This window comes from Heteronotia binoei, chromosome 7, assembly GCF_032191835.1.
Source record: "Heteronotia binoei isolate CCM8104 ecotype False Entrance Well chromosome 7, APGP_CSIRO_Hbin_v1, whole genome shotgun sequence".
Lineage (NCBI taxonomy): Eukaryota > Metazoa > Chordata > Lepidosauria > Squamata > Gekkonidae > Heteronotia > Heteronotia binoei.
Window position 1 is genome coordinate 35,546,963 of NC_083229.1, and position 15,295 is coordinate 35,562,257.

Genomic DNA, 15,295 nt, shown 5'->3' on the forward strand with positions numbered 1-15,295 from the left:
TCTGTTAATCCTGTTGGATCAGTCAGATTCATTGACAAGTGTGGACCATACTGTTTTCCAGAGATTAAGTAGTGAGATAGAATGCTATGGTGATTCTGGTCCTTTAGACACAGAGAGTGCGATTTGAAGATTTTCTGTTAGCTCCGTCTGTTGACACATAGGGTGTCTCCAGAATAAACATTCTAATCAGCATTAGTTGACATTCATGTGAAGCCCCTGTATGAGACCTTCTGGGGTGTTAGGGTTGGTTGTTAATAAGTAGATGATACTGATCTCTAGATATCTAGTTTGTTGACTAAGCAAGGAGAGGCAGCTGTCTCTGTCCTCTGTGTCCTGATTAAGTGGCTAAGAGAAACAAGCTGAAACAGGATCGAGATAAGATAGAGGTGATGCTGATCAGGGAAGCTGAAAACCTGAAGGTGATTGTTTTTAGCATTTGGATGAGACTACTCCATCATTAGCAGATTATGTAAAGGGTTGGGGGAATTGTGGTTAAAATCTGTCCTGGCATTGTTGATAAAAATGAAAGTTAGTACTCTTCCTAAGAGTGCCAGTTTTCATTTTCTGTGTGTGTGGTATGAAAGCTAACTACTTATTTAAACTTGGCCAACCTAACCATATTGATGCTGTAAATTTGAGACGGGATTATTGCAATGTGTTCTGCAAGGGATTTGCTCTTAAAGGTGATCCAAAACCTACAGCTAATTCAGAATATAGCAGTCTGACTTCTAAAGTTAGAAGACTTAAATCTTCTAATACAGTTTTAGAATTTTTGCACTGACTGCCAATCCCCCCCCCCCCATCCAATTCAGGGTACTGGTTTTAATCTTTAAAGGTCTATACAGTCGGTAATTCATCTCTGAAACAGCTGCTGCTCCTGAATGCTAATTATGGTATCTGATCAGATCCTTCTTGCTGTTTCTCCCATAACAGAGTAAGATCCGTGACTCTGCATTACAGGATCTTTTTGTTCCCCCACCCCACCCCTGAACTATGGAATGCACTTCCAGTTGAGGTACATGTAGTGACTTCACTCCCTGCATTCTGTCTTCTCTATAAAACAGTTTTATTCAGGAGAGTTTTCAGTGAGAGTTTTTAAGCTCCTTTGATGGCAGGTTTCACTTTTAGACTTTTGCTTTATATTGAGAAAGAATGCAATAGACTGTCTTGCAGTTTGTACTTTATGATGTAATTCTACTTGATGCTTGTAAACTCCTTTGAACATTTCCCTCCCAGAAAGAAAAGTGGTATATATAGGGGGGGTTTTGTAGCAGGAACTCCTTTGCATATTAGGCCACACACCTCTGATGTAGCCAATCCTAAAAGAGCTTAAAGGGTTCTTAGTACAGGGCCTACTGTAAGCTCCAGGAGGATTGACTACAATCAAAGAGTTCCTGCTACAAAAAAGCCCTGTAAATATTTAACATATAATGGCCTTAATGGAGTCAACAGCTGCATGAAATGACCTGATGCTGCCTCCATATGATGTGCATCTTTTCAGATCCTCTAACCAATAAACAGAAGTAGCAAGAGGTGTCATTACTATGAAAAAATTCTGGTGAAATCACAGTATGACAGGATTAAGAGTTACACTTAACTTGGGTGCATCTAGAATTTGCTTTCTTGCATTAGGCAAGGAAAACTGGTGGCATTTGCCTTAAAACTCATTATTAGGAGAAAATACCTGCTGCTGTTCATTCTGTGGATTTTTTCCATTTTGTTGTATCTGGTTAGCTTCCTATAAGTAGTTGGGAGAAACAGGTGGTAGAAAACTATGAAGTAGCTGAAAATGAGATAATTAAAAAGGACTCAACCTTCTGAAATCTTTTAAAATCTTTTATAATGTAATTAGACTCTAATGCCTCTAGGTTTCATATTTAGTTTGTCTACCATGCGACAAAGAAGCATTCTGTGCCTTGTTAGTTTAAAAATTTATGCTATTTCCCAATTTATTCTCTCTTTAGAAATATAGTAGAAGGGGGTCTTGGCTCTTAAGTATTGGAAGATTAAAATAGCTTGGTTTTTGTTCTTTTTCTGTAGTAGTATATCTGAAATTTTTTTACAAATTTTATCTTGGAAATTAGTTTATTCATTATGTTTAATTTTAGGAAACAGTGCTCTTGCAGAACGTTCAGAAAATGTGCATATTTCAGGATTGTCAACTGGTAAGTCATTTTTTTGTAATGTTTAAATTTCATGCATGGCTTAAATAGTAAATATTGAAAGCCACCTGGTATCTTATGAAGAGATATTTGGCTATAAAAATTATTACTGCCTTTTGCAGCATGTAATAAGGAGTGAAGCAACTGGAACATGGAAGAATTTTTATAAGATAAATTTGATACCTGCATGCTTGTGAACAGATTATTCCTTTTTAAATGCTTAATTATTTTTCCATACAAACATTAAACTTGGAGGGAAGGTGGCCAGTGTTGATATTTTATATTGCAAAGTTGTACAAAATGAAAAATACTGAAAAGCAATTTTAAAGAAGTCTTTACTATTTAAAGAATAACAAAAATAGCCACAAGACAAGTTTTGTTTTATAAGACTGGAAGCAACATCTGAAACCGCTGTTCTCATGAATGCACAGTTCTTCTAATACAACAAGAAGTAATTTGGTATGACACTAATTGAGTATTGCTAGAGTCTTTAAGGTTTGCTTCCCTCCTTTGCTTTCAGACAGAGCTTCTGACCTTCAACAATCTTTGTTCCCTTTTCTTCCTGTAGCTTAGATACATGCTATGTGTAACTTGCTGACATAGCCAGAAAAGAATATCTGTGGCAGTGTAAAAACATGTACTTATTTTAGCTTTTGACTTGGGTCCTGGGTTCTAAAAATAAAAAATAAAAATGGCTTTCTTACCTCTTGCCACCTGCCCCAGTCTTCTGACAACCCTCTGAAATTGTGCCCCTCCCATGGATCAATGGCCTCCCAGCAACATCATGGGGATCAAAGTGGGAAACTGCAGTAGGGGAAAGGAATCAGCTAATGCTGCCCTCTACTTTTCCCACGAGTAGAAGGGCTCTAAGAATTCAAACACCAGTTTTTTAATGAGAGCCAAGAAGACTATTGTAGCAATTCTGTGAGCTGAATCCATTATTATCTATTCCCTGGAAGTGGGAGTGAACCTTTGGCATTTGAATTCCTGCATCTCTTCTCCCTTCATTGCAAAAGGTAGTAAGTTCCACAGAGATCTCTCACATGTATTTGAAGTTCTTTATTTGTAGAAAGGGAGAGAAGCTGTATTATCAGATCTGCTAGTAGCTAAGAACCATTGTGAGTACGATCAGTTAAGAGATAGAAGGCTGATAATGCAGTTATCAAATATCGGCATGAGTGAGCGTGGAATCTAGTTTGTAACAAATATTTATGCATCTCTGTAATAGGCAAAATTATTTGCAGAAAGTAATGGGAAGGTTATTGTTTACAAAAGAAATGGGACTGTCATTTCCTTTCCACCACCGTGGTAAAATGTCACAGTATAAGTTTCTTAGTTATTTCCAAAGAAGTATTTCTTTTTTCTTTTTTTTAAAGAAAGAAGTATGATTAATTTTGTTTTTATTTTAAAGTATTACCTGAAAAGCAAAGTGTTCTAAATGGGCAATGAACATCTTATAATTTTTGCATTCAAATCAACCTTTTTTTGTTGTTACCATGCAATAGTTGCATATATAAATTATTTACAAATATCTTGTTAATATAGCAATGCATCTAAATCCATGAAAGATAAGCCACTGTTAAAAAAACCCACCTTGAAGTAGATATGAATGTAATCTCATGGGCTATAAAGTACTATTACAGGATTGTGTTAGTGCGCCCAGATTTATAGATCCTCCATCTTATTCACCCAATCCTCCTGAGCTAGGCAAGGCTCAGATTTTGAACATTTAGCAAAAAAAACCCCAAAAAGAATCCCATGCTCATTAACTAGGGTACAAAGAACTGTGAGGTTGCTTCTCTGCACACTTGAGACATTTTAAGCACATCCTTCCAAGTAGCATCCCTCCCCTTTATTCCCCCAACACAAGTCAGTCATGAGGGTTGATAGATTAGCAACCAAAGCAAAGATCAGCAGATTTCTACATGCTTCAGGAACATGCATGGTGCCATATGAATCCCATCATCTCTAAAATATTTCTAAAAAGATTTTTTTTTAATGAATGAAATGATTATGGGTTGGATCCAACCAGCTTATCCACTGGTGAAGGAAGAGGTCTTCTTTGCCCACCAAAAGGCTATGCTGGCCATATGGAGTGGGCTATTGAGGGAAAATTGTGTGGGACAGAATGAAAAGTGAGACAGAGTGACTGGATCCAACCCTTTGTCAAGGAATGTAATATAATCATGCTCATAGAAAATAGGTACGCACATCTGTTGGTGTCTTGAATTCAGAAACTGGAAATGTAGAACATTCTTTCAGTGCAATCCTTTCTAGGAGTAAGACCTGTTGAATAGTTGAGTAGGATTCTGAGTAGACCTGCTTAGGATTGCTGTCTTTGTTTTTTTCTCAATAATTTTTATTGGTCGTTTTGTTATATAGCAGTACCAACTTATGTATTATTTAACAGTATTAACAAACAAATACTTTTCCATGTCACTGTTGTCAGACTTATGTTACAAGTAAATAAATTCTATTTACTATAAATGAAAAGCTTCTATAACAGTAGGTGTCTCAGATCTTTCTTGTAAGAATTCTAAAATTGGAAACCAGACAGTCACTATATCAGAATGGTAGTTAGAGTCCCTTAATGGTTTTGAGGATTGCTGTCTTTGTTGACCTTGGTTACACATCTACTCTTGCAGTACTACTAAAAGAATTAGGCTACTTCACCAGGTAAGTATGCAAGATAAATTAGTCTTTGGTGAGTCTCTTACAGATTACATCTGTGAGAGTCTGATTTTCTTTGATACTTATGAGAATTACCTTATGAGCATAACAATAAATATCACAGAGAAATAAATCTCATATCCGTGACTGTACACTGACAGTTCTTTGTGAGTAAGCATTTACTGATTAACTAGGTATTCATTATTCAAACTGTGCAAATTAATATTTTAGTAAGCAGAAGGAAGCTATAAAAGATACCATCACAGAGCATAACTCATCAAAACTTGAACAAAAAAAAAGTTCTCTGCTTTTATCTTTTAACTCTCTGCCAAACATCACCAGGGCCCTATGGGACTTAATGCAATTCTGCGGGACCCATAAGGCAGAGGCATTCCTCTAGACCTTTGGTTGAGGACAGCAACTGTTCCATCATAGCCAGCACTCTTCTCTTCTCTTTTCCCCATCTTTGCTTCAGCCCTCTCCTCACCTGCCTGCAAGTTTACAGCACGGTCCAGAGCAGGGTAGCAAAGAAGTATCTGACACCATCTGAAATAATGTAGTTGCCATTTTGGTTTTAACTTGTTTTTATGGGTTGTATATTACCTGGAGCCTTACATCATATGGAATAGGTGATTCATAAATTAAATAAATAAAATCTTAAAACTTCCATGTATGGTCTCTCAGCAGACCCCGGGCCATTGAGAGTTATGTGCTTGTCTCCCACATCCTGTCTGGCTCTCCCCTAAAGTCAAGGAACAAGAGGACCAAGGGCTTCGTTCCTTGTAACAGTGCAGCACAGTGTCTTGAGTGCATTCTGGGAGTGGGAAGGATGGAGGAAATTGAATCCCCTGATGTACAGTAGGGATTCTACTATGCTTATCCTGGAAGGAATCATGCCATAGGAAGAATCATACCATAGGTACTCTCTTGTATGTAATATTAATATATAGAATCTCCTAAATCAAAATCATTCAATATATTGTTAAGAGTACTGAAAACTGAACAGTACTTAAGTTTTTCTAAGAAGCTTTTAAGGAAATGAAAAAGGGGAAGGGAAAAGATTTGTACCAAAAACCCTCCTATGCTTTATTCCTCACCAGATGTTTACACATGTGTTCTTTATTCCAAACAGCTGGTTAAAGCCTATGGCTTCTGGCTCTGCTTCTGCAGCGTATCTTTCTAAGTAATGTCATCCTGACTCAAGCCTTTTTGCATGTTACAAGGCAGTGGAGTGCTCAAGAACTGTAGCTCAGTGCGTGGCATGCAGAAGGTCCCTAGGTTCAATCTCTGGCATCTTGAGTTAAAGGATCTTATTATATGTGATATGAAAGACCTCTTCCATAAATGGTGCATATACCTGCTATTTGCTGTGTTTCCTGAGGTCTTGATCAGTATCTCTCTTTAAAAACAAAATTTTGAAAACCCAGTTTTAAATTTTTGGTTCATGATAACACTCCCCCCCCCCCCAGCCAGTTTATTCAGCTGAATGTTCAGCTTTTTTGTTTTTCAGTCTGTTGGAAATATATAAATAGTTAAACAGTATAATTATTCGGTGACTTTTTTTGGAGGGGGTAGTATTAAAGCACAAATGTACTGAATTGGTAACATTTATCTATATATCAAGTTCTCAGCATGCCTCCTATGTGCAGATACTTATTTCCAAAGATAGAGGGCACGTAGAGGGTAGAGAGACTTTCCTGCAAACTTGGGACACTTCCCAGGTTTGCAGAAAAATCTGAAAACTTAAAAAAAATACATTGGGGGGTTTAAATTCTCCCCCCAATGAAAAGTATTGCCTACACATATGCAAACAACATTCTCATCAGCTCTCAGTGGCAAGCAGGATGCCCTGGGAGCCACTGCTGGGTCCCTCCTGTGGTCTCCCCATGGGCAGCAGGATATGCTGGGAGCTGCCATGGTCAGGTCCCTCCTGCATCCTCTCTGCAGCCCTGGAAGGATGGTCCCTGGAGGAAGGGCTCTCAGGCTCAAAACGATATTTGAACCAGTACTTTTTATCATCAAACTTTATTCATGATAAGAAATTGAGGAGGACATTGCTCACTGAAGAAACAGTAGGAGTAACAGTGTACTGTGGATGGAGAATTGATTGTATGGTCTCTCGTAGTTTGTATATTTTGTATTGCATATAACACTATTATTTGGATTTGTGATAGAATATAGACACTTGTTATAATATTTGTTACTAGTTGTTGGATTTTTTTACATGGAGAGAGGTTGGGTGTTTACTTAGTAGCAGTTCCTCCATAGTCCTGGCAGTCCGTCCTGTCCTCTCTGCACCCAGCAGGATACCACCAGAGCTGCAGCCAGCATTATCATTGTCACCAGGTTCCTCCCATGCAACCAACCCCCCCCCCCCCCCGCCAGCAGGACACTGCTGAAGCCGCAGCAGAGAACCTCCCTGTGCCCAGAAGACAACGTCAAAGCCTATATAAACGGTATAACTCAATACATACAGGATATAAATCAGGGTGTTGAACTCATTTGTTAAGAGGGACAGATTTGACATAAATGGAACTTTGTGGGGCCAGGCCATGAGTGTCATAAAATGCAATGCCAGATAGTGGAGATATAAACTTTATAAATGACACAGGCAAACACAATCAAAGATATTATTTTTTAACTTGAAATACAAATATGCTTAAAACTCTTGCAATATTTTGTTTCAAATCAAAAAGTGTGGGATTTGGCAATGCACTTTTAAAAATAAAACATCAAGGAAAAGCACAAGGATCACAGAGACACTAAAAATATAAAATGCTCTCATCCTGCAAAAACATGAAATGGCTGGGCACTGCAGGTTTCCTCCCACACGCACACAGACACACACCCCTGGATCTACTCAGATTGGCAATGGCTTTCCAGTGTAATTTCCCCCTTTGGCTATGGGTTCCCAGGTTAAACTACTCAATAGACACCAGTTTTCATGTCCATTTAGCAGAGACAAAGCTGACTCAAAGCATCAACCCCGTTGTTTGCAAGGACACAAATCCAGGAAGCTTCAGCTGGCCATAGGAACACTGGGAAGTTAAACTGAACTCCACTTCATCGAAACACAGACAATGTTGCAAGGAAAACATGGAATTGAACTCCACTTCATCGAAACACAGACAATGTTGCAAGGAAAACGTGGAATTGATTTTCCATTAAGATCTCTGTGCCCAGAGACCTTAATGGAAAATCCATTCCACATTTTCTTTGCAGCTTTGCTTCCTGCTGCAGCCAGCAAAGACAAGACAAAAAGAGAAGGGAAGTTTGGCAGCCTCAGAGCTTCAAAGGGTGAGGGCAGGAGGGATAGGGAGAGAAAAGAGCCCCAGGGGTCAGATTGAAGCCCTGAGTGGGCCAAATGTGGCCCATGGGCCAGATATTTGACACCCCTGATATAAATCATATTAGAGACGAAGATAAGCGTCAACGTCACATGAAATCCAAAGTCCAAGCCAGTGATGTATGTTACTTCCTAAAAGTTAAATATAGTTGACTGATGATGGCAGCCACTTTTCCACTCCTACCAAATCAACCATGATAACTTGCAACTTCAGAACCACAGGACAAAGTTTCACTTAAAATATCCTCAATCTAGGGAAACAAGGCAGCATATGTACAACCAATAGATGGGGGGTGGGGAGGAGAGACAGAAAAGATAAGAAAGGGGTATTGGGTTGGTGGCGGGAGGAGAAGAAATGGAGAAAGAGAGAAAAATAGATGGAGACAAAAGTAAGAGGAGGAGTGGAGGGAAGAAAGAAGAGAGAGATTGACAAGAGGTGGTAGGATAGGAGAATGAGCAAAGCTGGGGGATGGGAAGGGGAAGAAATAGACCAAAGCAATGCTGCCTCTAAGCTGTGGAGTAAAATTCTATTTCATGAGCTACTGGCATTAAAGTTGTGAGTGAGCAATCTGGCTACTGCATAAATAAGTTTGCTTTGGGGCCATCCTTTCTGAGCGAAAACAAAAAACATGTGAACCAGAGGCTAAAAAATGGTGAGTGAGCTAGCTCACAGTGATTCATCTTAGAGGGAACATTGGGCAAGGGGAGGGATGGTGGCTCAGTGGTAGAGCATCTGCTTGGGAAGCAGAAGGTCCCAGGTTCAATCCCTGGGATCTCCACTAAAAAAGGGTCCAGGCAAATAGGTGTGAAAAACCTCAGCTTGAGACCCTGGAGAGCCGCTGCCAGTCTGAGTAGACAATACTGACTTTGATGGACCAAGGGTCTGATTCAGTAGAAAGCAGCTTCATATGTTCATATTGGACTGAAGGATCGCTGACAGACAAGAGGAGGGGAGAAGAAAGAGGGGAGAGGTTTGTTAAACAAGGGGGGAGGAAGTCAAAGGAAGGGGAAGGGAAAAGATGACGGGATAGTGGAGTCCCAAGAGTGGGAGGGAGATGGGAAGAGATCAAGGGTGGAGGGTGAGTGAATGCCAAGAGTGGTATATACATTTAGTGACTACAAAACTTACACTGCAGTTACAAGTTAAACCAAGCCACAACACATTATGCATTTTGTTGCAGGTCCCCTCTTGTCCAGTATATTATCCACTGAGTTTATTGACTAGAATCAGTTCTAGACTCTAGTAACTTCAAGACTTCTGTGTGAACGACTATGTCTTTCCCATAAATAGAATAGCACAATGGCTAAGAGGTCAGGCTGTGAATCTGAAAGTCACTTATTGGCACCTTATCTGTATCTTGATCTTACTAAATAGCTGCAATCTCCTCTCAACTTGAGTCCCCCACCTGCAATTCTGAAATAATAGCATAAATCCAGCCATACAATTCCGTATACTTAAATACATTTAAGTCTGGCGAAGAAGTGAGAGTTTCTTTCAATTTCTCTCTTTCCTGATAATAGACTCCCATTTCGCCCTTTTTGCGTTCCTGGGGGATTTGCTTACCTGAAGAGGGAGGCTTAGTGGGCTGTGGTGGTAACAGGAACTTTGAAAGGTTTGCGGATTGTTTGGTACATGTTATTAATAATGGTCTAATTTACAGTAAAGATTACTGAGATGTCTGTCAAGAGCTCTGAACAGGCAAAAATGCTAGAGATGTTTTAAATACTGAGAAATTTTTGTTTTATAGATTAATATATTTAGCCGAAGATAATTATGTGTTGAATTTGTAGCTGAAGTGTAATTTTTGTTTTTAGTGCGTAAAGAGTGCGAATTACTGTATAAAGTTGGACCCAAAGGGTTTTGTTCTTTTAATATCTGACGTGATATCTGAACTGAAGCAGCATGTTGTACCAGGTTTGTTTGTTTAACTGAGTACACTAACCCATTTGGTTGTGCACCATTTGTAAAGCCAATCAATACAGCAGCTTAAAAACAGATATAGAAAGTGATTCTGCTGAGAAATAGCACATATATTTAAAGTCTATATAAATACAAAGACCTTGCATTTTTGTAGTGCCTTAAATATGCATGATTGGTCTCCATGGTTGAACTGATTCCAGATAGCTAAGGTCCACACAAAGGAAACTTGCCTCATTGATTCATCACCAGGACATTCCTTGCTTATCTCAAAAGGCAGGGCTCATAAAACAAATAATTGTTCCCTGAAATATCTACTGTCCATGGCCATTTTTTGATCTTTATGGGTAACAACTAGCATGTTGAGTTGAAAGTTTTAAGTTCACTATTTTGAAGAACTAAAAGTGTAATTGGAATGTTATTTTAAAAGTGGCAAGACTGATTTCTGTAGTTATTTTTTGAGGTTCTGTGATCCCTCCCCAATATGTGTGTATGGAGGTACAGTTGAATTTCCAGGGTACTGGTATTTTACCACGTTGTTAGGTGTTACATTGGAGTTGGCGTAACATAACCTTGAATCTTTAAAGGTATCATCTGAGGAAATGCTACAACAACCTCTGCAGTTACTTGACATCAGTGTTTATACTTTATAAAATTGGGTTTTTTTCTGTGACATTTATCTTCTTAGAATACTGATTTTTGTCCCATAATATGAGTCTCACATAACAAGTTGTTTGAACTTGTGCACAGTAGTAATAAAGAATCCAAAAGAATAATGGGTTAAGAGCACCACCTAATGGGTGCTTAAACAAAACCAATAAATCTTCTGTGAAACTAGAGTAGCACCAGTGTATTGGTGACAAATACGATTTCTAAGTTCAAGGATTCCATTTATGCAGCATAAAGCTCTGTTTCATTGAAACTCAGTTTTCAGTTGTAAATAACCTCTTATTAATGGCTTATTTATGAGCAACTTGTAAGCCAAAGTGCCCTCAAAACGAGGTTGGGGAATTGACAAATGGGCACCTGGCTTAAAAAGGATCTTGAATCTATGTATACAGGATACACGTCCAGAAATTATTGCTTAAATTCACCAGGGATACTAATTAAGTAAAAACAATTAAAATTTATTGTAGAAAAATATAGAACACACATACAACGCAATGAATACATACAGCACACATACAGTCCTAATAAAAATAGAGAGAAACGCAGAGACAACACAAGGATGAACAAACAGGGTGATAATTACCGATCGTAGTCTTCAAAGAAGGCTCCAATGGCGACGAAAGAGGACTAGGGGGAGGGGACCCTCAACTGATCAGGAATCAGGGAAGTACCTAGACAGCGGAACTGGGGTACTGCTAGATGCACACCTGTGGAGAGCTGGGTCACAAGTTATAAGGACTATCTTGAGCCCTTAAGGGATGGGAGGTACAGGGGCGGATGACAGGTGGTCAGCTGATACATGACCTCAGAAAAGGGGAGGCTCTGCAATGACCATAAGGGCTGGACTTATGCAGTAGCCAATAGCCAGTTGATTGGCGTTCCCTGATTGGATGCTCATAGCTAGCCAATGAGCAGACTTGGCCTTAGTTAACTGTTTGGACTTCCAGGTAACAGTGGGCCAAGGGGGAGGCTCCAGGATGACCATTAAGGGAAAGAATGGGAAAAATTGTTAAAGTGGGGGGTACTTAAGTCTATCAAACTTATCCGAAAAGGTGACAGTAGATGGCCAAATTGCTACCTAACACCCGGTAACACCCGGTCTATACAAAGAAACTTGGCTCTGGGTGAAGATGTTCTTCTTCCTCTTCGATCTTCTATTGGCACCCGTCTTTGTCTTGAGTTCCGTTGGACAAAGGCTTAGGCGGTCTGGCAGGAACCATGCCTAAGATAAGCTTGATGGCTTTTTGCATAGGTGACATCTGTTGAGTACGTGAGCCTTCCGCTTCGCTGTTATGGAGTCTGGCACTGCAGGAAGATAGATGCTGGTGGTGTTAGCCTCCCAAGATGGATTCTATGGCTGAGGTTGGAAACACTTGCCTGCACAGTTCCTGGCAGCACACCTTCTTCCGCTGCAAAGGCCGGGATGGGAATCGCACAGAGTGACTGGAAACCATCTGTTCTCCTGGTTAGCACTCATCCAGAGGCACAGAATTCTGCTGCAATGTTATGGCTGTTAGTACTCATAAGTCCCTTCCAGTCTGGTAGACAAAACCCATGTTCTCCTGGTAGATATGTGTGAGTTGAGTCTGCAGGCACCCTGGCAACCAGACGGGTGACTACGATATTCTGGAAATAGGGGTATTATTCTCACAAACTGTAGTACTTTTAATATGCAACATTTTCCCTGCACACTGTCATATGTGAAAAATTACATGTGTTTATTTGCCATGGATAAATAAATTTGAGAGTTTTTAGCAGCATATGCATTTTCTTGACTTGCTGAGACGTGCCCACTTTATTTTCTGCTCTTGGTAATACAGCTGACAGTGTTCTCTCAGAGAGCCAGTTTGGTGTAGTGGTTAAGTGTGCGGACTCTTATCTGGAAAAACTGGGTTTTTCCCACTCCTCCACTTGCACTGCTGGCATGACCTTGGGTCAGCCATAGCTCTGGCAGAGGTTGTCCTTGAAAGGGCAGCTGCTGTGAGAGTCCTCTCAGCCTCATCCACCTCACAAGGGTGTCTGTTGTGGGGGAGGGAGATAAAGGAGATTGTGAGCTGCTCTGAGACTGAGTGGAGGGCGGAATATAAATCCAATGTCGTCGTCTTCTTCTCTAATCTAGCTGTCAATAAAAATGCCTGTGAATTTCAGTGATGTATTTTGCTGATTTTAGGCACAAGTAATTAGGGAATCTTCCTCTGGTACCAAAGTAACTTGTTAGGGTGTGTTTTAAAAGAATGTTTTAAAAGAATGAATGAATATATAGCTTTTTTTGGAACAGGAACTCCTTTGCATATTAGTCTACACCCCCCTGATGTAGCCAGTCATCTAAGAACTTACAGTAGGCCCTGTAAGCTGCTACTGCTGCTGCTGTTGTTAGAGAATTGCCTTATCCTGGCTGATGCTGGGCGCTAGGTGATGTACATTACATAAAATAAATATAAAATCTGTAAATCCGATTAATTAAAAGCAGTTCACTACCCAATAACATCCTTTGTAGTGTAGAGGACTGGCTACATCAGGGGGGTGTAGCCTAATATGCAAAGGAGTTCCTGCTACAAAAAAAGCCACACACACATATGGCTTAGATTGTATGAATTATGAGTGAAGCTGCTAGATAAAGGCTACTACTGTACTCTTCTATGCTTTCCATATTATGCTGATGTGGCTGTGGACCCTCAGGGACGTTATAGGAGAGCTACAGGGGAAGAAGGGTCTGATGAAAATTGCCTCCCCTCCCTTTTTTTTTTTCTGAGAGCAGTTCAGAAGCAAAGCTGGCCTGCAAATGGGAGTTGAAGATAAGCTTCAAGCCTAACTTTTCTGTTTTGAGTGAAGTTTCATTTTAGGAAATTATGTTCTTCGTATTAAAGCTTAGCAGAAGTATCTCTAATGACATTCTTTCATATCTTTGCAGCTTGTGGAGATATTCCAGAACAAATTAGAGGTCCAACTGGGATAATTACTAGCCCAGGCTGGCCTATTGAATATCCTGCCAGAATCAACTGTAGCTGGTATATTCGGGCAAACCCAGGGGAAGTTATTACAATAAGGTAATCTTTGTACTTTAAGATTATAATTTACATCTTTTCCCAGTATCTGTATATTGTTTACATAAAAACAACTTTTTGTAAATGTTTGGTTTATTATACTTATTTAAGATACTAACATCACCCACATGGAAGCAGTCTCAGGATCAAATAGGCTAACAATAAACCATTAAAACGGTCAACAAAAACCATTAAGTTAATAAAATCATAAAAGCAACAGGCAATTAAGAACAGAATAAATATTAATAAAATTTTAGAATAAATATTTGGGCAAGATTGGAAGAGGGGGAGGAAAGACCTTATCAGAATAACAAACTGACAAAAAACCAGGAAAATAAAATATTTTCATTGGGGACCCATCAAGCTTGATACTAAGCAGAGGTGGGATATTCATAATAGAGGCACCATAACAGAAAAAGCTGTAGTTCTGTTGCATGCTCAGCTCACTTCCAAAAGCTAAAGACATGCAGAACCAGGTGATTTTAACAGTTTCATATAGGAAAATGCACTCCTTTGTTGTCTGTCCTTTTAGATCGTATTTTTTCCTCTCTCACTCTTTATTTTCCTTTTAATTTAGACATCCAAATATACAGCAGCACCAAGCATCATTAATGTTGCACAATAGAAGTTTTTGACACTTGTGAAAGCTAAAATGGGAACTCAAGCAATTTCCCTGCCAAACCCAACCAATTGGATGAAATATTTTTCTCACATTTTATCAGAACTTTAAGCTGCTATTCAAATTAGTTTTTAATCATTTTTATGTAAAAGTAGAAGAATAATTTTTACAAGTTGAGCCATTGTGCTCAATTTAAAGTTTTGTACTAAGCTTTGTATTTTTGTCTTCGTATCACCATCAGTACATCTGGCTAAGATGGGTTTAAAAAAGAACTAAAACCATTCATACGAAATAAGAATGAATACTTACTAGCTTTAAATACTGTTGTTTGTGGGGGGGGGGTTAAATTAACAATTACAAAGTTGAAACAGCATAAATAGAAAATATGACAACAATGGTGGTATGATTAGATGTAGACATGTATAAAAAGCTTCCAAATATCTAAAAATATATCCATACGAATATGCCATTCATTCAGAATTAAATACAGTTGGGGAAACAGCAGGGAAAGAATGCTGCCCTCATTATTTCCAGGTGACGTATAATGAGAAACTAGTATAGTTAGGTGAATCCTTTACTTTGATTGTTGGGGATGAGTGGGGAACTTGAATTTGTCCAATGAAGTTGTGACCCTTTTCTCCCAGATGATAGGTGATCTCTCCCCTCCCTCCTCATGCCATGCCACTAACTGCCTTTGAAACCCTTCTTATTTCTGTAGCAGTTGATTTGGTGACATGGAATGCTGTTGTTCAGAAATGCCCATTTGGCTCATGAAATGTGAATGAGACATATGGCTTGTTTTCTAAGATGTTATGATAGCACAGTGTAGAACTTTGAAAAGTCAAAGCTCAAAATGCTTTGGTCTCA

At 39.2% G+C, this 15,295-nt stretch overlaps 1 protein-coding gene across 2 annotated transcripts in view; it reads left to right on the forward strand.

Moving 5' to 3' along the window:
• Positions 1-15,295, forward strand: part of LRP12 (LDL receptor related protein 12) — a 59,406-nt gene that overhangs the window by 30,058 nt on the left and 14,053 nt on the right. Inside the window, exons 2-3 of one of the 2 annotated variants that reach the window (XM_060243339.1) lie at positions 2,109-2,165; positions 13,677-13,812. In XM_060243339.1, coding sequence (XP_060099322.1) covers positions 2,109-2,165; positions 13,677-13,812 — 193 coding nt within the window. The remainder of the gene's footprint in view (positions 1-2,108; positions 2,166-13,676; positions 13,813-15,295) is intronic. The other variant, XM_060243340.1, reaches the window with a different exon arrangement.